Source organism: Peromyscus eremicus, chromosome 8a, assembly GCF_949786415.1.
Source record: "Peromyscus eremicus chromosome 8a, PerEre_H2_v1, whole genome shotgun sequence".
Taxonomy (NCBI): domain Eukaryota; kingdom Metazoa; phylum Chordata; class Mammalia; order Rodentia; family Cricetidae; genus Peromyscus; species Peromyscus eremicus.
The window spans coordinates 85,631,754-85,654,936 of record NC_081423.1 but is presented as its reverse complement, the minus strand read 5'-3'; the positions used below and the strand labels follow the sequence as shown (position 1 = coordinate 85,654,936).

General features: G+C 45.7%; 1 protein-coding gene across 1 annotated transcript in view; it reads left to right on the top strand.

Moving 5' to 3' along the window:
- The first annotated feature begins 1,285 nt into the window (after nucleotides 1–1,285).
- Plekhm1 (pleckstrin homology and RUN domain containing M1) overlaps nucleotides 1,286–23,183 on the top strand; it is a 50,073-nt gene continuing 28,175 nt past the window's right edge. Inside the window, exons 1-4 of the mRNA XM_059271923.1 lie at nucleotides 1,286–1,378; nucleotides 8,611–8,696; nucleotides 13,952–14,199; nucleotides 16,188–16,814. Coding sequence (XP_059127906.1) covers nucleotides 8,652–8,696; nucleotides 13,952–14,199; nucleotides 16,188–16,814 — 920 coding nt within the window. The 5' untranslated portion in view covers nucleotides 1,286–1,378; nucleotides 8,611–8,651. The remainder of the gene's footprint in view (nucleotides 1,379–8,610; nucleotides 8,697–13,951; nucleotides 14,200–16,187; nucleotides 16,815–23,183) is intronic.

Below are 23,183 nucleotides of genomic sequence, written 5' to 3'. Positions count from 1 at the left end.
GGAGATGGAATCCATATACCCGACATGCTTGGGGTGACCAGAGACTAGATAGCCCAGAGACTTAGAGTAAAACCAAATAATACTGGTCTTTAAAAAAATGTAGTGATAAAATGACTCCTAATGATGCTCTCCTATGCTCATACATCAGTGTCTTGTTCAGACATCATCAGAGAAACTTCCTCCTGCACTAGATGAGCACAAAAATAGAGACCCACAGCCAGACATTACGCAGAGAGTGAGAGACCTTGGAACACTCAACACTAAATGGGATGGCTCCATCAAATCCCTCCCCCTGGAGCTCAGGGAACACCAAGGAAGACACAGGAAAGCGTATAAAAATCAGAGGGGATGGAGGACACGAAGAAAACCAGGCCATCTAAATCAACATGAGCAAAGCTTATATGAACTCACAGAAACTGAAGCATATTTACTATACACTCTTAAGGATTCTCTTTAACAGCCCCCACCTCTTTGGCCCGCACTTAGGTCCTAGGTTCCCTTTGGGGCAAAGTCTGCAAGGGTACAGTACCTACACCGCCCGTCCTGCCCTTTAGTAGCCGCTCGCTACTTTGGACAGTTTTCTTCGGAGTCCATTCGGAACGACAGGTGTCACTTTCTGTAACGGAACAAAAGCAATTAAAAGGCGAGAAGACGAAAAGTAGGTCCGCCGGGCTTCATGCCTCAAGGGGCTGACCGCAGCAAGCAAATTAACACAAGCAAGGGAGCACTCCGGGAGATCACGTGGTATAAGACAAGTCAAAACAACTGTTTTCTGGCTCCAGAAAACCAGACCGTAGGGTCCCACTTGGGGCCAGGATCTGCCCCCTCTAGTACTAATGCCCTTGGGGAGGCACCGGGGTCAGTGGTGCGCATCTTTAGTTTAAGGAGACGAAACGACAGCCCTAAAGTCGCACGGATGGGGTTGACGGTCAGGTCTGAGGCAGAGCTGCTGGAGGCAGGCCGCCCGGACGCTCCGAGTGGCCCAGCCTCTCTGGGCAACGCAGAACCCGGGGGTCCCGAACCGCAGGATCGCTCCGCAGCACCGAGACCCCCATCTCTCCCCGACTCTCCACCCCCCCTACCCCCCCACCCCCCCCTACCCCCCCACCCCCCCACCCCCCCACCCCCCCACCCCCCCACCCCCCCACCCCCGCCGCAAGCCTGGGCAGGGAAAAGCTATCGGTCCCGCCCCTCGGCTTCTCCAGGCCTCGCGATTGGCTTCGCGGGCCGGAGGCGGGGCCGGAGCGGCGAGCCAACGTGATGGCGTCAGACGCCGCGCGCCGCTTCCTGTTGTCAGAACCTCAAGAGCCGCAGCTTCTGCTGCAAGCCGTGGGGTCGCGTCGCCGGGAGCGCCGCCACCTGCTCCTGTTCCCTATGGGTGAGTCTGGGCGTGAAGGGACGCGAGGGGCGGTGGGCCTGCAGCCTCGCGGCCACTCGCGACCTCTGGGTGCCTTGAGACTTGGGGTGGGAACCTCGACCCTTCGCAGTCCGGGCCTGCTCCCCCCTCAGCCAGCGGCCACCCGGTCTCTCCCCTCCGTCTGCGCCGGGTCCCCTCACCACCGGTCTTGCGTAAGTGTAGCCTCACTCGTGACTACTCTTTAGCCCGGTTGCAATCCGATCCGAGTCACATCCCTTGGTCACCTCTTACCTCAACGTCACGCTCATCCCTCAACTCTTCCGACCCTCCCTCCATTCTGGCTCACATTTCTCATCGCAGCCTCGCACACCCCGGCTAGCCCCGGAAGGTCTGCTCGCTCATCCCAAACACCCGACGTCTGTCCCTCCTGTTGACCCACTACTGAAGTGGGCTCCTGTTGAACTTGCCCCTTTCTTCTTGGTGACTGTCATCTCAGCGTTATCTCAAGTCTTTGTGTCCCGTCCTTACCGACTCTCACCCTAATTTCCTGGCTGATCATGGAGGTAATTTCTCTCTGGCATCCCGAGGACAGTATGCTGCCTAATCGTTTCTAAGCTGTCCCCAACTCTGCTGCCTCAGTTGCTACCGTCTTTCCCCAGTCCTTTTGTTGCTTTAGACTTAATATATACTTATTAATTCTTTGGGAATTTCATACATACATGTAGTGTACCTTGAACATATTAACTCCCCCCATTCATCGCTGTTAGTTTGGTTTTTTTGAGACAGTGTCTCTCTATTTCGCCTTAGCTGTCCTGGAACTCAACTATATAGATCAGGCTGGCCTCAGACGCACAGAAATCCACCCGCCTCTGCCTACCAAGTGCTGGGATTATAGGCATGGGCCACCATGTCTGGCTTCCAGGAGTTACTATTAACTAGATCTAATGGACCTTTGTCCATCCCTTCCTTGGTCCAGCTCTCTTTCACTTTGAGAACTTAGGGCCATGGCTCCCTTTCTGTCACACCTGCTGTTCTTCAGTAGCCATGTCTGTTCCTTGCCCATAGCCCAGCAGACTAAACAGCTGAAGTGGTGTATGTAGGGATTCAGTTGGTAAATGAGTATAGAGCTTTCTCCCTCAGTTCTCAAGTGAGGTTTTTTCCGGTGTCTGGTCTCCTGGACGTGTCTCCACAGATGACTTTTCTGGCATTCATATTAAATCATTGGTGCCTGTTGTTGTAATGGTAAGTGTCATTCAAATACCTGGAAGGTGAGAGATGACCAATAATAGGACAGATGGGTAGATCACTGAGTCTACTCTAAAAAGAAAAAGGGGAAGATATAAAAATGACAAAAGGTAGATTACTGAATCTATTATGAAAAGAAAAAAGAGAGAATATGGATATGATAAGATAAAAAGAGAGATCATTGAATATACTTTTAAAAAGGAACTACTTGTTTTAAATAGGATAAGTAATGGAAATTTTTGTCTGAGTTTATCAAATGTTAATGAAGTTTTTCGTCTGAATCTGTCAAATGTTAATGGACTAGACATCGTTAATGTAATCTTGACTATGTATATTGTATATGCTTATTGGATATAATTTTTCTTGTATTAGTTAGAAGCTTTTTTAAATTTTAGACAAAAGGGGAAATGTGATGGTATTGTGTTCCCCAAAATATTGTGCACCCTAATAAACTTATCTGGGGTCAGAGAACAGAACAGCCACAATATTAAACATAGAGGATAGGCAGTGGTAGCACACGCCTTTAATCCTAGCATTCCAGAGGCAAAAATCCCTCTGGATCTCTGTGAGTTCAAGGCCACATTGGAAACAGCCAGGCATGGTGATACACGCCTTTAATCCCAAGAAGTGAGGCTTTAATCCCAGGGAGTGATGGCAGATAGCAAAAAGATATATAAGGCGTGAAGACCAGAATAGAAGCATTTGGCTGGTTAAGCTTTTAGGCTTTGAGCAGCACAGTTTAGCTAAGACCCATTTAGATGAGGACACAGATGCTTCCAGTCTGAGGAAACAGGATCAGCTGAGGAGTTGGCGAGGTGAGGTTGGCTGTGGCTTGTTCTGCTTCTCTGACCTTCCAGCATTCACCCCAATAACTGGCCTTAGGTTTGATTTTATTAATAAGACCTGTTAAGATTCCTACTACAATGGTCACTCACCCAGCTCATTCATCCTGGGGCAATGGAAACCAGTCCTTCTTTTTGGCAGGTGTTGTGGTAGGAGAGAGCCTCAGGGAGCACTGTGGAGTTGGTTGTGATCACAGAGCTCTGTCCATGTGTCCTAGTACTTGTGAGGAAGAATCCTCAAAGTGTTCCTTTCTGTATAGCTGAGTTCAGACCATTACTGAACCCAGAGACATGATGGCCTTCAGAAGCTATTGTGAGTCATGAAGAGTATCAACGAGTGAGTCCTGGGTAGGCTGAAGGACAATTGGTACAGGAGCTGTAAAATCACTTCTCTTTTCGTAGGTCCTGGATCATTTAGTATTAGCCACTGGGGTTTGTAGGAACAAGTAAAGGTGAATTACCTGTAGTTGAGGCAGATGGGTGTCTTTAAGGTCCTATGCTCAGCATTTATAGGCCCCCTGGGGACTTTCTGGTATCTATTTCCTCCAAGTTCTGATGGGCTTGCTTCAGGAGGGTCAGCTTTCTATGATGACAGCCCGTCACCCCCCTCCAGCCCCCACCCTCAGTACTCGAGATTGAATCCAGGATCTTGTACATGTTAGGCAAGTGTTCTACCACTGAGATACACTTCCAGCCCTGTTAGCAATTGTAAGGACCCTGAGAGACTATCATCGCCACAGTGGTCTCTCTCTTTGAAGGCTGAATGCAATTCTGTCTTTAATATCATGATGATGCAACCCTCAGAACGGCTTTTGGCTTATTGACAGTGTAGCGTACTGGCAGAAATTCCCCAGTAGCCCTACCACGTCAAAGCGGTATACCTCAACTTCCCACAGTCTGTCAAATAGATGTACCTGTTCTATATGCCTCATCTTTATTTATTAAGTCATTCAAGAGGTGGATTTGTTGTTGTTTGCTTTTTTTTCCTTTTTGATTTTTTGAGTATCACTGTGTGCATAGTCCTAGGTACTAGAAACACTGATGATGGGGCTGGAGAGATAGCTCAGCGGCTAAGAGCACTGACTTCTCTTCCAGAGGACCTGGGTTCAATTCCCAGCCCCCGCATAGCAGCTCACAACTGTCTGTAACTCCAGGATCCAGCACCCTCACACAGACATACATATAGGCAGAACACCAATAAAATAAATTTTTAAAAAAGGAAACAGTGATGAATGAGTTGCTCAAGGTTCTTTTTTTCACTCTTTCAGAATATATACGTCATTAGGATCCTATAGCAAAGCTAGCTAGGTACAGTGATACCCACCTGTAACCCTAGTTACTCAGGAGGCTGAGAATCGAGAGTTCAAAAGCTTTCCCAACAAGTTTAAGACCTTCCTGGGCTACATATTGAGTGCAAGGCCAGCTTATGCTTCGTAGCAAGACCTTTTCTCAAAAATGAAAAATTAAGTTCTGGGGATATAGCTCAGTGGTAGAGTACTTGCTGAAGTACAAAGCCCTGAAAAATATAAAAGCCAGGAATAGCTGGCCAGGCCTTGTAATCTCTGCATTGAGGAAGGAGAAAGCAGGAAGATTGCTTTACATTGAGGCCAGCCTGAGCTACACAGTGAGGTCCTGTCTCAAGAAAAAAAAAAAGAGAGAGAGGAATCCTATACTGTATGGAACAGGAATATGAGAGAGATAGGTGGTGTTGGATGAAAGGCAAGTTGGAAGGAAAATGTGTCCAGCAGGGACAGGTGCCCTCACCCACACCAGTGTTGGGTCTGGTCTCTCACCCTCCAGCAGTATTTAATTGGAAGCTGTTGCTTCAAAGGCTTGTTCTCTTTACCCCATCCTACTCCTTCAGGACACTCGTCTAGAGATTGAGCTTTCCTCAGAAGGAAGGACATGCTGTTTACTCACTCAGCATTCACATGCCTGAGTGGTCAGCTGCCTTTCTGAATCAGAAGATAACTTGGTCATTCTTTTCCAACTGAAATACTATGACTCATCAACTGGTCCAGCAGCTGGCTGGCACAAGCGCAGGGCTGTTGAGAATGTCAGGTATGTGATCCAGGCAGTAGAAAGAGGGCTGTTGGAGTAGCTGAGGTGTCCAAGGAGAAGCCCTTGCCGTCTCCTGATAGATACAGGGTTTCGAGAGCAGTAGAGCCGTGTTATCCATTCTTTCAAGTCTCATCTAAGCCGTTTTTCTCCTTTCTTCCTCACAGTGTACATGAAGTAAGAGGACCATACTAGCTAGAACTGGGACAAATCCTTCCCATGTTGATCATCTAAGAAAGGACACTTCTGAAACGTGGGCATCATGGAGAAGGCCTGGGCTCGGCTGATTGGAGCTGTAGATCTATCTAGTAAGACAGTGTCTTACTGCCTTTAGTTCTTATTTGGTAAAAGGAGCTTTTGAGTTCTTTTGACCCGAGACAGCTTGAGCTGCAAAAAGGACTAAGGAGACCTGAGATTTCTGTTTCTTACCTGCTTCTACTAAGTCATGATGATACTGAACTCCTGATTCTTCCACCTCTGCTTCCAAATTACATGCCCTGGGGTGGCTTTTGTTTGTTTGTTTTTAAAAGCTATTACTGGGCCACAGTCCTTATTAATAGTGCCCCCACCATGAGTACACTATTACTTTCAGCTAATTAGTTCTGGAGCTGTAATTGACATAGGCTATTATTTACATTATTGAGGTCTAAACCCTAGGGTCCTACTCACCATGGCTGAGAGAAGAGCAAATGGAGTGTGAGGACTATGTCTAGAACAGCTGGACTGAGACTGAGAGAGGCTTGGGCCCTGGAAGCCAGGGGCTTGGAGCCTCAGCAGCTAGATCTTGCCTGTGTAAACCTCAACCTCCACGACAGGCATATTGTGGGGAGTGACTTCTCATCCACAGCAAACACCTCCTTTTCTACCATCCTGGAAACCAGAGTATGGAGCCGGCCTCCTGAAGCCTTGAGAATCCCTGGGGAGGTGGAGTAGAATGTGGAAGGACAAACCCAGAGTTTTTAGTCAGAGCCTTTGTACTCAGAGCCAGAGCTCTTCCTGGCAGCCTGTCTCCATGAGGGTCATGCTTCTCTACACACCTGCCCCCCTGGACAAGGCCTGTCTGAAGAGGTCCGCCTGGGGTCCTGGCTCCTGTGCCCTTTTTATTCCTGCCATCTAGGGAAGGCAGAGATTGGCCCCATCATTGAGGACCACCATGTTTCTCTCCTTCTTGGGCCTCAGGCTCCACTTCTGTCTTTAAGCCTTTCCTGCCAGTCTAGCCTTAATGTTTCTTGGGACTGCAGCTGAAGGGCACTCTTCCTAGCCCAGCTCAAGCTCGGAGGATGGCATTTACTTAGGAGTCTGGGGTTTCCTCTGAGCTGGGGTTGGCAGTCGTGAGTGGTGGAGCCAAGCCACTGCTGTGTAAATTTGTTCCTAGACCTGTTTCAGCTTCCTCGTCCTCCTTCCTCTATCAGGTAGAAATAATGAAATGTCATTTGTAAACAAGGCAGTCTGTGTAATGTCCCTTGCTTGTGCTAACTTCTTTGTGCCATAATTAAGCTAGACAGCATAAACATTCACTCTGTAGTGTTCCCTAGAGACTTGTTTGCATGTGAATGTGCCTGCCTAGCCTGAGTGCTTAGGTTTGGGCCAAGGGAAGAAGGCACCTGGCCCTTGGAATCTTCAACTGTGGATACATACATTGTGGGCAGTGGCATTCTTTGCTTATAGATTTGTGGCTACATCCAACAGAATGACAGAAACTATTTATACCCAAACACATCATGTTCAGTACCTTGCACCTGAGAGATAAAATTCTATGCTTCCTTGGTCCTGCCTAGCTAGTGGCAAATTGTGATGTCAGAACCCGTGTTGATCATTTAGACATATCTGTGACACCTAAGCTAAAGATTTGCAGCCCAGTGCAGAAGTGTGGAGAGAGTGCTGTCTCCTGAAGCTGCTGCAGGTGTGCTTAAAACCCTGGACTGGATCAGGAGTTGAGTACAAGTCCAGCCTTGAATTGTGAATTGTGAGGCCCAGCACCTGGTCCCCACCAGTTCTTAGTATCTTCAGTGAAAGCCCCTCCTTCGTGCCCTGGCAGGCCTTCTGAAGTTCCCACATTCACAACCCCTTCAGTCTGAGAATTTTTACATGACCCAATAGGTAGGTGTATAAGGAGGACAAATCAAACATTTAATAATAATAAACCATAAATAAATCTATTTAAAAATTCTTTGGTACACATACAATTGTACTGTTTATTGAAGACAAAGGCAAATTTGCATACTGATAAGATGGCTGTGTTTGTTTATCAATCCAATTAAGGCTATACTAATTTGATACTTACATGCTGAAGAAATATTCAAAGCCTTTGTCTTTGTAATTAAACCATTATGTTTCTATAAAAGCAGAAAATTTTGTACAAGTTGTCTCAAATCTGAGCTGAGAACTGGGTGCAGTGGTGCACACCTTTAATCCCAGAGCCCAGAAGGCAGAGACAAGATCTCTGTAAATTCAAGGCCATAGAGTTCCAAGACAGCTAGAGCTACATAGAGAGACCCCATCTAAACGGGGGGGGGGGGGGGGGGGATTAGCTCAAATCTGAGCTGAGGTTGTCCAGGCAGTGCTCATTGTTGACGTATGATGATGTATGGTGAATTCCTGTGTAGTACAAAACATGTGTTGCATGTTCAGAACAGCAGTTGAGTCATGTGATGCAGTTCACGTGAGCTCTGCCAGAAATACTTCCGCTTCATTAGACACTGGTTTTGAATGACTTCTTAGCTGTTGTGCATTCAGAAACCTTTTTCTGCTAAGTTTTTTACTTATTCACTCCCCCATTCAGTGTGCCACTCGATAGGGGCGTCAACCCTCTGTCGGAGAGGTTTTGCAAATGCCTATCTCATAGGCTCTGGTTTTCTGCACAGATTTTGGTGTGAAGAGCCCTTGTCTCCTGTTTGTGGTGCAAGGGTTCCACCCCTCCCAAGGACTGAGCCTCTGGCCTGTTTCCTTCCTTAAAACCCAGTCTCAGTTTTTCCTTCAAGTTGCTCCAAGGCCTTTCGTTTGCGATTTCAGTGACCTGGCCTGACTGCCTGCTGCCTCCTGGGAGGGGACTGTGGTTGTGGGGGTAAGTTGGGAGCATGTTCATCTAGCCTTCTTCTGTCCCTGCAGGTGTCATGTGAGTCTCCTTGAGCGCTGCTGCCTGAGTGGAAATGCTCGAAGTGGAGAATGGGCTGGACCCTCGGGCTGCCATCCAGGTATGTGGGCAAAATAGGATGGGGTGGGAAGAACTGCACAGGGCCACCATTTCATCAGCTTTTCTCTTTAATTTTTTTTTTCCTTTTTAGATAGGGTCTCATGTAGTAGCCTAGAATGACCTCAAACTTACTTCATAGCAAAGGATAAACTGATTCTCCTGCCTCAACCTCCAAGTTGCTAGAATTTCTGGCATGTATCACCATACCCAGCTTTCATCTACTTTTCTTACTTTGAAATAAATGAACATGTCCAGAGAGAGACTTCAGGTGGACAAGAATTTACAACAAAAGCAGGCTTCCAGGAGATCCTGACCTTTCTAGAGTGTGTGTGTGTGTGTGTGTGTGTGTCTGTCTGTCTGTCTCTGTGTGTGTGTGTGTGTGTGTGTCTGTCTGTCTGTCTCTGTGTGTGTGTGTGTGTCTGTCTGTCTGTCTGTCTGTGTGTGTGTGTGTGTCTGTCTGTCTGTCTGTCTGTCTGTGTGTGTGTGTGTGTGTCTGTCTGTCTGTCTGTCTGTCTCTGTGTGTGTGTGTGTGTGTGTGTGTGTGTGTGTGTGTGTGTGTGTTTTGGTCAGAGGAAAACCTATGGGAGTCCGTTTTCTCTTTCCATCATGTGGGTTCTGGGGACTGGAGCAGGTCAGACTTGGCAGCAGGTACCCTTACCACTGAGCCTTCTTGCCAGTCCCCCACACCCTCTTTTTGAGACAGGGTCTCTCACTGAACCTGGAGCTTGCTGATTTCATTAGACTGGCTGAGCAGCAAGTCCTTGGAGTGCTCCTGTCTCTTCCTCCCCAGTGCTGAGATTGCCCAGTTTTTATGTGGGTGCTGGGTTTCCAGCTCAGGTTCTCAGGCTTGTGCAGCATGCACTTTACGGTTTGCTCCAGCCCTTGGTTTTGTCTGAAGCGGCTGCTCTCGCTAGTTGTTTCAGTAATGGGGGTAAATAGGCAGTTCATATATATCTTTGAACATGTACTATTTTCCAGAAATTTTTCAAGCAAAGATGTTTGTGGCCAATTTACCAGAACCTCTCTAACAACCTCTTTTTCCTGTGCTTGGCCCTGGACTTGCTTAGGTACTCTCAACTGGCTGTCTTGTGTCCTTGGAAAGGCCAGAGGTCAGATAGCTTTGGGGCTCAGTGAAACCCTGTGGTGGTTTTTTTGGAGAATCCTTTCTTCCCAGTATTGCTCCCAGTTACCAGAACCTTCTGTCAACAAGGAGCAGCAGCCCTGAGAGAGCTGCCTTCCCTCTCCTGGCCACTAGAGGGACCACTCTACCCTTCTCCCTGCTGGCTTCCAGCTGGGCTTTTGCAGTTATCCCTGTCCCACCCTGGGCCCTCTGGAACTGGAACAGAGCCCTGGCCTCCTAGCAAGGGCTGCACAGACCCACCCTTGAGGTGTATGTCTGGTTATCCCTGCATTCCCTGACCCAGCACCTGGGTGACACTCAGTTAGAAATAGTTTATACTTTTTATATAATCTAATAATATACTTAAAATAGCATTTAAAATTCAACTCCAAGATTAAAATCTTTGCTTCAAAGTACAGCATTCATAAAGTGTTGAGGGAGAGATGAAAAGATATAGTCCACAGAAAAAGAGAAGGTATTATCTCTGATAAAGGTCTAGTATCCAAAGTAGATAGAGAACTACTTCAACTCAGCAATGAAAAGATGATCTGGGGGCTGGGAGATGGCTGTTCAGTAGTGTGTGCTGGCATGAAGCCCTGAGTTTGGATCTCCACAACCCACAAAAAAGCCAGTCCTGGCAGCCTATGTCTATAATCCCAGTTGCCGGGAGGATGAGGGCCTGACAAGTCCCCAGAGTTCATTGGCCAGCTAGCCCATGAATCGATGAGCTTAGGTTCAGTAAGAGACCTTCATCTTATACACATTGTCTATAAGAATAATGTGTAGAATGACTGAGGCACTCAACATTGACCTCTTGCCTCCACACACATGTGTATGTTCACCTACACACACTGACACATATAAGCACACATACCACACATAAAAACAAGTTATACAGTGGACAGAGAATTTCTCCAAAGAAGTTATACAGTGACCAGTAAGTACACAAAATAATGCTTATTGCTATTAGACCCAGGGAAATGTAAGGGAAAGCCATGGTAAGGTGCTACTTCACATCATTAGGGCAGCTGTAATCAGAAAGACAATAGCAAGTGTTAACAAAAACGTGAAAAAGGTGGGCCTCTCCTCTAGTCTCTGGGAATGTAAAGTAGTGGTTGCTTTGGCAAACAGTTCAGTGTTTTGTAGAAAACTTAAATAGAGCTTTTGGGGTTGTTTTTTATTCCTTCTCTTTCCAGTGTTGGGGACGAAATACAGGATTCCACAGATGTAGGTAGTGTTCTACCCCTGAGTCACATCCCCAGGCTGGCATAGGGAGCATAGGTTTTATGTGATTGAACAATTCTTTGGATTTTCAGGCAGGTTTTACTATGTAGTTTAGACTGGCCTCCAACTTGCTATCAAGATGGCCTCCAAACTCACATGAAAGTCCTCAGCTTTTAAGTGTCAGGATTGCAAGCCTGTGCCATTGTATGAGCTCTATGGCTTATGAATTCTAGACCTGGAAACAGGTCTGCATAAAAATGTGGATACAAACACTCAGAGCAGCACTATAGTCAAAGAGTGGGAACAAGGCAGCTGTTTATTTTCTTATAAATGGCCAAATAAAGCATGGTATATATACCATGCAATAGGATATACTTGATTATAAAAAGGAATTAAATACTGATCTGTGCTATAGTATAGATAAACCTTGAAAACATGCCAAGTCAAAGAAGCCATACTCAGTCACATGTTATATGTTTCCATTTCTTTGAAATGTCCAGAATAGATAAATCTGTAGAGGCAGAAAAGAGTGGCAGCCACTCCAGCTCACCCCCAGCCGCTGCTACACACCTTCCTTCAGTGGTGTTGAAATGCTCTAAAATTAGCTAATGGCAAAGGTTGCACAATTCTCTGAGTATACTAAAAACCACTGAACTTTACTTCCTTTTCCAAAACTTTCTACATTTTATTGACCTTAAATCTTCAGATCAAAGAAATTCAATGAACTCTAAGACAGAACAAATACAATAAAACCACTGGGTTTTGGTATTGTTTGTTTAGGAATACATCTATGATTAAAAATGATAATTAAAAAATAATGCTGGAGAGTTGGCTCAGCAGTTAAGGACACTTGCTGCTCTTCTTTTGTCTCTCTTTCTTTTTTTTTGAAACAGTCTCTCTTATGTAGCCTGGCTGTCCTGGAACTCACTATGTGGACCAGGCTGGCCTTGAACTCACAGAGATCCACCTACCTCTGCCTCCTGAGTGCTGGGATTAAAGTCATGTGCCAACATGCCCGTCCTCACTCTCTGCTTTTGTGTGTACAATCTACTGAGCTCATTTAGTATTGCTCTTTTGCATATGGAACTGGATAGCCTGCTAGAGCTCATCCCCCTATAGAAGACTGATTCTCCTCTCAACAGCCATTGTAAATCAATCTTTATGTCTGTTTTATTTGAGACAGGGTCTCACTATGTAACCCTGGCTGACATGGGACTCCCTATATAGACCAGATTAGCCTCAAGCTTACAGAGATCTACCTGCTTCTGCCTCCTGGGTGTTGAGATTAAAGGCATGTGCCACCATGCTCAGTGTCAATAAATTAAAAGAAAAATTAATGAAAGTAAAAGTTACCAAAATTCAGGAATATGGTTACTTCTGGGGAATGACCAAAACAAACAAACAAAAAACCCCAGAAGTTTATAGTTTAAATGGAGAATTTAATGTTAATTATAACTTGTTAATTAATTTTTAAAATTCACCTTTCCAAAGAACATTTACTGTTCAGCCTAAGTCAAAATAAAAGTAAAATGTTTATAACTTAACACTTGAATCAAACCAGTTTTTTTGTAGTTCTGTCTAGTTCTTTGCCAAACACTAATATGACTTTGATACAATCATCATTATGATTATATACATTTTATGCTAAATTTCCACAACCCTTGATATACATTTTGTAATGCATGCCTTCTATATGTGTCCCAGGCACAATGGCAGCTGTTGGGGACACAAGGAGAAATAAACCCAATATCTACCTCCAAGCAATGGCCCCTGCTGGGCATGATGGTCCAGAAAAATCTCTCTGAATTTGAGGCTAGCCTGGTTTACAGAGTGAGTTCCAAGACAGCCAGGTCTGCAGAAACCATTTCTCAAGAAACCTAAATAAATAAATAAATGAAAGAAGAGGCAGCACTGTCCAGTGTTATAGATCATGAAATATCATTTCCATTTCACCTTTAGGGAATTGAGGCTCAGAGAGGTTAAGCAAAGTATCTGCAAACAGAGCTGGTACCGACTTAAGCCTTTGGCTCTAGGCCTGGGCTCTTAGCTGGTGTAATTAGGCTTCTGTAGTCTTGAGTCTTGATCTTTTTCCTCCACTGTGTTGGGGATCTAACCCAGGGCTTGTGCCTGCTAAGCATACTCTCTAGCATTGAGCCACACCCCCAGTCCTTTCTTGGTTTTTGCTCTAAAGAAATATTCTCTGCCTCCTTAGCTTATCTCTGCAGAATACCCCCAAGCTACCATAGTTGTGACTACATGAATCTGGTATTTAAATACAAGACTAAACTTTCATTAAAAACAACAATGAGCCGGGCGGTGGTGGCGCACGCCTTTAATCCCAGCACTCGGGAGGCAGAGCCAGGCGAATCTCTGTGAGTTCGAGGCCAGCCTGGGCTACCAAGTGAGTTCCAGGAGAGGCGCAAAGCTACACAGAGAAACCCTGTCTCGAAAAACCAAAAAAAAAAAAAAAAAAAAAAAAAAAAACAATGAAAGATTGGGGCTGGAGAGATGCTTCAGTGGTTAAAAGCTCTTGTTTTTGCAGAGGACCTGGGTTCAGTTCCTAGCATCTACACGGAGGGTAGTTTACAACAGTCTGTAACTCCAGTTCCAGGGGATTTGATACCCTCTTCTAACCTCAGGCACCAAGCATGCATACATATTTACATGTAGGCCAAACACTCACACATAAAATAAAATTAATAAATCCAATTTAAAAAAATATGTGCAAAATCATTTCTCTGGGTGCTGGATCTTCACTTGCCACAGTAGCTTGCTTTGCAGAAGGAGTCTCAGGGTTATATACATAGTGTGTATGTGGTTACACACATTGAAAAACAGGCCATGGACTACATTCCAGGGACTCCATGTAGGATTTACCCCTAAAGTCTGCCATTGTGTTTGATATCACTTAGGTCATCAAGAAGAGGCTGGTGGGATCTGTGAAGGCTCTGCAGAAGCAGTATGTATCTCTGGACACAGTGGTCACCAGTGAAGATGGAGATGCCAACACCATGTGCAGTGCCCTGGAGGCTGTGTTTATCCATGGCTTACATGCCAAGCACATCCGTGCTGAGGCCGGAGGGAAAAGGAAGAAGCACACTCATCAGAAGCCTCTGCCTCAGCCTGTTTTCTGGCCCCTTCTGAAGGCTGTCACCCACAAGTGAGATACACTGGAGAGGGTTGGCATCAGGAAAGAGCTTCAGAGTACAGGGTACTCACTCTCTTGAGGGTGGCAAAGCCAAAAAACACAGTGTTCTAGTGTAGGCACTGTGTGAGGTAGGGCTGGAGACGGCCTTATAGAAAGGCTTATCTCCAGACCTTAAGGCACTCCATTCTCATCTAGAGCCTGTGGCTGCTTCTCACCCCAGCACTGTTGACCTTTGACTACACTGGGCTGAGTCATGTAGTTACTACTGAGTTGTGTGGCTGAAAAGACTAAAATATTCTCTGGTCCTTTTAACAGAAAAGGTTTGCTGACCTTGCCTTTGAATATTTGAGTTTCTATCTTCTAAACTTAATTTTTAAAAAATTTTATGTGTATGAGTGTTTTCCTACATGCATGTCTGTGCACCATGTATGTGCTTGGTGCAGGGCACACAAGCCATAAAAGGGTGCCAGATCCCCTGGAACTGGAGCTAGAGATGACCGAGCCACTGTATGGGTAATAGGAATCAAACCTGGGTCTTTGCAAAAGTAACCAGTGCTTTTAACCAATGAGCTATTTCTTCAGCTCCTGGTTCTAAACTTTATACTAATAACAAGTTGTGTCTGGCATTACCCAAGAAGCCAGATAGTGTCTGCATATTCACCCCAAGGCCCTGTCTTTGCCCTTGCCCTTGGCTGCTTAGGCCCTAAGCTGGTAGCTGGCACTGCCTCCATGGCATATGGAATGTCACCCTTAGCCTGAAGATGCCTTGTCAGTCTCTGATTTGCATTTCCCTACCTGCTGCCACTGCCCTATCTTGGGTTTTCAGCTCTCTTCTGAGTAACAATGGTTTTCTTTCTTTTTTAAATTTTTATTAATTTATGTGTATGAGTGTGTGTCTGTATATGTGCCACATGCATGGGAATCCAGATGGTAATCAGATCCCCTGGAGCTGGAATCATGAGTGCTTGTGAGCCACTCAATATGTGTGCTGGGAACTGAACTCAGATCCTCTGGAAGTGCAGCAAGTGCTCTTAACCACTGAGCCATCACTCTAACCCCAGACAATGGTTTTCTAGTTGTCTCTGTATCTTGTTCAATGTTTCCTTAGTTCAGTTAACCAGTCAACGTGTACTGTGCTGATTGGAACTTGGCCACTGTGTCCAGAGGACGGTGGGTGCATTCCTGCACAGGACATGTGGTAGCAGAAGGGATTTATGTCACACTGTAGCTTTGGGAACTAAGTTTGGTACACCTAGGGTCCACTCTAATGGTACTACTGTGGTCAGCTCACTTGGCTATGCTTCACTTCCCAAATGGTTCACTAGTTGAAGCCCTGAATGTGTGTCCCGCTAAGTTCCCCAGGTGCCTTTGGCTAACAGCCAGGTGTGGGATCCTGTGTCCCATAAAGCCTGGTCAGGTGATAGCCAAGGCTCCCTCTATTGCCTGGCTTTCTGACCTAACCCGCCACCCCTCCACCTGTAAGGGAGCTCTCCCAGTTCCTGAGAGGTCTGCTACTTTTCTTCCCATTATGTGTTTTTCTCTAATAGTCCATTGTGCTGAAAGTTTATCCATCTTTCTTTCTGGAAAGTCTTCAGGGCCTAACTCAGACACTGCCCTTTCTAACCAGAAGTGATGGCCCATCCTCCCACTCTACCAACAAAAGGACTGAACTCCATGTATTTCCTTCAGTGACATTTATCTGGGGCTGAGAGCATAGCTCAGTAGTAGAATGCTTGCTTAGCATACGCAAAGCCCTGGATTTATTCCCCAGGGATTAGGGGTTGGGTGCTATGTCTTGGGTTAGTAGATGACATCAGGTAGCTATAGCTCAACAGCTCAGCTTTTCTGTATTTCCTGAGACATTACCCTGGAATTTGTTGTGCTTAAGTATGTTTGTGTTTGTAGTACTTATCACTGGTTCTTGCTAAGCAATGCCTTAAAACCATGTCTCTGAGATCTGAGGTAGTTTCTTGAAACACATCTGCTCTGTCCCCCTCCAGACACATCATCTCAGAGTTGGAACACCTGGTCTTCATCAATACAGATGTAGGCCGCTGCCGGGCCTGGCTGCGACTGGCCCTCAATGATGGTCTGATGGAGTGCTATCTGAAATTGCTCCTGCAGGAACCCGCAAGGTTGTGCGAGTACTATCAGCCCACGGCCCTGCTGCGAGACGCCGAAGAGGGCGAGTTCCTACTGAGCTTCCTGCAAGGACTGACATCCTTGTCCTTTGAACTCTCCTACAAGTCAGCCATCTTAAATGAATGGACACTCACCCCACTGTCTCTCTCTGGGCTTTGTCCCCTCTCTGAACTTGACCCTCTCACTACCTCTGGGGCGGAATTACAGCGGAAGGAGTCTCTGGATTCAATTTCCCATTCCTCAGGCTCTGAGGACATCGAAGTCCAACACTCTGGCCATAAGATCCGCAGGAACAGGAAGCTCACTGCCTCTTCCCTCAGCCTGGACACAGCCAGTTCATCCCAGCTATCCTGCAGCCTGAACTCTGACAGCTGCCCGCTCCAGGAGAATGGCTCCAAGAGTCCAGACCGTTCTGAGGAACCCATGTCCTACGACTCAGATCTGGGCCCGGCAAATGCTGATGACTCTGACAGGTCTCTGCAAGAGTGAGTAAACTCCTCCAGCCCTCGCTCTGCCCTCGGTACAGGGGCTTGTCACTGAACGCTGGTGGGACATGAAGAAGTCAGAGGAGACAAGGGCTCTCACTGTGACTGAGGAGATAGCTCAGTGGGAAGAGTGATTGCTTCGGGTTTTTGAAATGGCTCCCGTCTCTGGTCCAGGCTGCAGTACCTGGTTCTCCTGAGTGCTGACATTAGAAGTGTGAGCCACCACTCCCAGCTGAGGATAGGTTTAGGACTCAGAGTTGGACTGAGTCTTTGGCCTTTCTGAAGTCCATATAAAATAGTCTTTTTCATCCAGAGGGAAGGAGATAATAGTTCAGAGTGCATATATAATTCTAGCAAATACAGTGAAGTAGAGTTCATAGGTTGTGACCTTGCAAAACACCGAGTAGACACAAAACCTCAGACAGATGGGGACTAGTGAGTGTGAAGAACGTGTAGGACAGACTGTCTTAACTCACTCCGTCAAAGAGGGGAGCGTGGGCCGAACTCCCGCCCCATCGCCAGTGTTAAGTGAGCTGTCTGCCGTGAAGCTACATTGCCCGTCCTAGCAGGTCCTTCTTCACCTCCCACACCCCTGCAGTGCTAAGAATCAAACCAGGGCCTTAATGAGCTGGACAAACTCTACCCCTGAACTACATCCCCAGACCCCAGAGCTGTTTGGGGTTTTATTTAATTTTGTGAGACTGAGTCTCATGCTATAGCCCAGGCTGGCCTTGAACTCTTTGATCCTTCACTTCCATCTCCTGATTACATATGCTTCCAAGTTCCTAAATGTATCTGTAACAGAAACAGTGCTTTTACTTTATTACTTTTTAATTTTCTCCCATTTCTTACAAAAGGTAGCACATGTATGTTGCTGGGGTGTCAGAGCCTCTTCATTCTCTTCATAAGCCTGTTCTTCCACTCAGTGGACATTAAGTTCAGTCAGTCCTTGAAGCACTGATTTACAGTTTCCACACATGCTGTCTGTTGACACTGCCAGGAAGAGCTCCATGATCTCTCAGTCTTACCACTGGAAAGTACTGTCAAGGTTGTGGGTATTTAGTGGCTTTTTGTTGAGTTAAAGCCTCTGTTCCATCAACTCATGTCTAGGGCCTTTTCACTACTACTGTGCACCCTACAGCCTTGGTTCAGCCTACCTGCTGTAGGATAGAATTAGACCCAGTGATATGTGGGCAGGGCTCACAGAAGACCTACTTTCTAGGCCTGCTCCACAATTTGCAAGTCAAGTAACATCAGTCAAATTGCTGACTCTTTGTGAACTGTTTCTCCATCTTTAAGATGGAGATTTCTCACAGAGCTGTCTGAGAGTCAAATCATTGCCTGTGTAGTGAGTGTATGCAAGGAGGTGCAGTAAAGAAACTGCCGACATGACTGTTCCATGCTATGCTTAAGGGGATGGTCTTTATTGTAAATAACAGAGAGAAAATATCCAGAGACATCTGGAAGAATTCAGAGCAGAGAGAGAAAGAAATAGACTGAACATGGACATGGCCAGGGCTATCTGTGAGAGAAGGGAGAATAACCAGAAATATCAAATAGAGAAATCGAGGCTGGAGAGATGGCTCAGAGGTTAAGCACACTGACTGCTCTTCCAGAGGTCCTGAGTTCAATTCCCAGCAGCCACATGGTGGCTCACAACCACCTATAATGAGATCTGGTGCCCTCTTCTGGCCTGCAGGCATACATGCAGACCGAACACTGCATGCATAATAAATAAATAAGTAAATCCTTGAGAGACAGAGACAGAAAAGAAAGCATAGTAAGCACAGTAAGAATAGCAGCGGCAAGCGGGGTAACCCTTGCCCTTATAGCAAACAAATGGACATCTGAGAAGAGGAAAGCCTGGGGAGGTGAGAAGGGCTGGGATGCTAGTGTGGACTTTGGAATGTATAACAGGTACTTGTGATACTGAGGGAGCCTGGAGGCCAGTATGTGCTTGGATATGCAACTACAGGTATATGTCATTGGATCCATATGTCCCTTCTGCCAGAGGTAAGGGAAATGACTCCTTTTGGTAAATGGAAACTGGTTTTACAAGTTTCTGAGGAATGCTGGCCTTTATCTAACCACCAGAAATCCTCTTATAGTCCAGGTTGAGCTCATTTCTGGACAGCCTTTTGGAGTTTGGGGAATTGGAGTTTCCTTTAGAACTGACAGTGAGTTGCTCATGTAAGAATGGTAGGCTCCAGAGGTAGAGCACTGAGTCCATGAGATGGCAATTTCAGGTGTCAAATGAGGAGTTTAGATGGAGCACATTAGGGAGAAACCCCAAGGAGCCATCTTTGCCTTGAGACATGCTGAGGTGGGGGTGATGCTAGCTTACCTCTCTCGGGCCTTCTCTTTGTCATATGCCTTGCCTTTATCTCTCATGAGTCTCGTGACCGGAAAATTCCAGCATAAGGTCTTTGAATCAGTGACTGTCCACCCTGTCTGGAAATCATTGACGTGGTTCTTATGGAGAAATGCAAAAGGAACTGAGGGTCAGGTGTATAGATAAGCACCAGACGATGATATGAAGAACTGGACATTGACTACCAGATGCAAATGCAGGGTCAGTGCTGTCGTTCTCGGAGCTGGGCCTCAGTTCCCCTTGGGGGAGTTGCGGGAGAGGGTTTAACACCCGCATGTAGAGGTCAGAGGACAACTTTCAGGAGTTGATTCTCTCTTTCCACCATGTGGAAAGTCCAGCAGATCAAATCAGGTCCTCAGGCTTCACAGCAAGTGTCTCTGCTTGCTGAACTGTCTTCCTGGCCCAGCATTTTTATTTTAAAGATGGGGTCTTATCATGTATCCTAGGCTGGTCCTGAACTCTTGATCTTCCAGAGAAGCACCACAACACCTGGCTTGATGTTAGCCTGTAAGCTGCAGAGATTAGCATTTCTAAGTGTGTGTTTTAAAGATAAAAGATCCTCAGCAGCACTTCGGTTGAGTTTATTCTTTAATGATGCTTGAATATTTAAGTTATTAATTAGGCATAAATATCCTGGCCTTAATGTTTCAACTCTTAAAACGTCTGCAGGTTGAACAAAGTACAAAACATGACTTCAAAGTGAAACTTTTTCATTTACTATAAGGGGTCTGTTTTACAGAAAGTAAATTGTAGCTTGCCTTGTGGGCCAAGGACTGACTGTTCTTTGGGTCTGTGCTATGATTATGGAGGGTTGTGGACTCAGGTGCTAGACTGCCTGGGTTGTCCATTTACCAGCCTTCTGCTCCCTTGGTGTCATCTGTCCCCTCTGGCTCTTACAGTCTTTCCACTGCAGAACTTTGTCAGTGTGTGTCAGCTGTTACTTCCCTTGGGAAGTGACTCAGCATTGGAGTTCACCTCTGCGCTTTCTTCAGTGAGCCTTACTTTAGAGTGGAGCAGAACCACAGTCCACCAGCATGAGGGTCTGCATGATCAGGGATTCCAACCCTGCCTGGCTTGACAGAACTGCTCTCCAAGGTGGTGTTTGCACACCTTTGTGAACACACATGTACAGATGCACAGACAGGAGGGTGGGGAGAAGCTTGGTTGGTAAAGTACTTGTCTTACCTGAATTGAGCCCCCAGAACCCATGTTGAAAAATCTGGGAGTGGTGGTGCCTGTTTGTAATCCCAGTGCTCTGGTGGCAGAGACAGGTGGATCCCTGGCGCTCACTGGCCAGCCAACATAATTTAGTAGGCTAGCTCCAGGCCCATGAGAGACCTTGTCTCAAAAATACAAGGTAGATAGATGATGTTTGAGGAATGACACCTGAGGGTGTCCTCAAGCCTGCACAAACACACTTGTACCTGCACATACATGATCTGTCTCTCCCATACACACCAAAACGGGGAGGAAGAGAACTCAGCATTTTCCACTCCCCAGAAGTCTTATCCTAGGGATAATCCCTCTTAGATTTTCCTTGATTTTTTTTTCTTTGGGGGTGAGGGAGACAATACTGGGAGTTGAACCTAGAGTTCATTTATGCTAGGCAAACTACCACTGAGCTATATCCCTAGCCTTCCTGAGTCTCATTGTATATAGCTCTGGCTCTCCTGGAACTCACTATGTAGATAAGGCTGGCCTCAAACTCACAGAGATCTGCCTGCCTGTGCCTCCCAAGTGCTGGGATTAAAAAAGTGCACCACTATGCTCAATCATTTTTGAAACAGCATCTCCCTAGGCTGGCCTTGAATTCACTGTGAAGTTTGGCTGGTCTTGAACTTAGGATCCTCCTGCCTGGCAGTGTTAGAATTATAGATATGAGCCACCATACTGTGCTTCTTGTTTTCTTTTTGTCTGTCTGTATGTCTGTCTGTTTTTGAGATAACATCTCACTTTGTAGGTTGTCCTTGGAACCCACTCTGTAGACCAGGCTGGCCTTGAGATCAGAGATCCACCTGCCTCTGCCTCCCAAGTGTTGGGATCACAGGCCTTGAGCCACCATGCCTGGCTTGACAAGTTGCCCTCTCACTCATGCCCCCCACAATAATAATAAAAATAATTAAATTTTAAAAAATAATTTCATTTTGGCATTTTCATACATGCATATGTGTTGTGACCACACCCCTCTTCTATTATGCCCTCTTACCTTTCCTTTTTTCCTGGTTTTCTTCCTTTTCGCATACAGCACTCCTGTGATTTTTTCCCTTTCTGTTTTCAATGTCTTTTTAAACCTAGATCCTACATGTGAGAGAAAATATACAATTCCTGAGTCTTAGTTCTCATAACATGATTGTCTCCAATCCCATCCACTTTCCTGTAAATGGTGCAGTTTTCCTCTAGTTTATGGCTGTGTGTCTACCATGTTTTTCTTACCCAGCCATCTGCGGGTGAGTAACTGGGCTGCCTCTGTGACTTGGCTGTTGTTAACAGTGCTGCACAAGAACTTGAGTCCTTGGGATCTACCCAGGGGTAGTCTGGCTGGTAGGATCTAATTGTTCTCCTTTTGTTTTTTGAGGAACCCCACCCATACTGATTTTCATAGTTCTAGACTAACACTGTATAAAGGTTCCTTTTCCCCTCACATCTGCCACTTATTTTCTTTTTACATTTTTATTTTTTATATGTGTGTTTTGCCTGTATGTATGTCTGTGCACCACATGTGTGCAGTGCCTGTGGAGGCCAGAAGAGGGCACCAGTTATGAGGCACCATGTAAGTGATGGGAATCAAACCCTGGACTTGAGCGAGAGCAGCCAGTGCTCGTAACTGCTGAGCTGTCCCTCTGCCCTCCCACCTGTCTTTTTTATGAAGGTAGGCTATCAAGTTCACATATCATAAAATTTACCTTTTTTTTCCTTCAGATTTTTGAAACAGGATCTTGTTATGTAGCCTGACATGGAACTCATTATGTGGACCAGACTAAGCTCAAACTCATCACAGTCCTCCTGCCCTCTGCTTCCCAAGTGCTGGAATTACAAGCATAAGCCAAAATGCCTAGTTGCAAGATCATTACTGTGTAACTCAAGAATATTTTTATTGTCATGGAAGGAAAAGGCAATGCATTGCCATTTGCTCTGTATTTGCCTGTTCTAGACATATTGTACAAACAGAACCATGTAATATGTGGCCTTTTGTAGCTGGTTTCTTGTACTTAGTATAATATTTTCAGGATTCATCCACACCTTAGCAGGCATCATGTCTGAATACTATCCCATTCAGTGCACCTGTCACAATCTGTTCATTCACCTGTTAATGGACTGCTCTTCACTTCTGACTGTTAAGGTGGTAGTGCTGAACAGGTAGTGAACAGTCGTGTCCAAAGTTTGGCTGGACATGTTTTGATTCTCTTAGGTGTGGACCTGGAGAGAGTTGCTGAGTCACATGGAACTCTGTTTAATTTTCTGAGGAGCTGCCAAACTGCTTTCTATAGCAATGGTACCATTTTACATTCTTACTATTAACATACAAGAGCTAATTCCTTAGCTGGGAATGAGAGGTAGAAACAAGAGACTCAGAAGTTCAAGACCAACCTTGGCTAAATAGTAAGTTGAGACCCTGTCTACACATACAGATTTTTAAAAGTTAATTTCCCCAAAACTTTGCCAACACTTGTTATTCTCCTTTTTATTGTGGCCATCCTAATAAGTATAAAGTAGTGTATCATTATGGCTTTTTTGCATTTCCCTGGTGGCTGGTGATGCTGACCGCCTTACCATGTACTTACTAGAGTTAACTTCACAGAAATATTTTCAATCTCTTTGCCCATTTTAGCTTCAGTTATTTGTTATTTTATTGCTGGGTTGTAGGAATTTTGATATAGTCTGGGTTTGGAATGGTACAAGTATTTCCCCTGTGTTGTGAGTTGTCATTTCTATCTTTCTCCCCTCAGGATGACAATCAAATCCAGGACTTTGCATATAATAGGCAAGTGTACTACCAA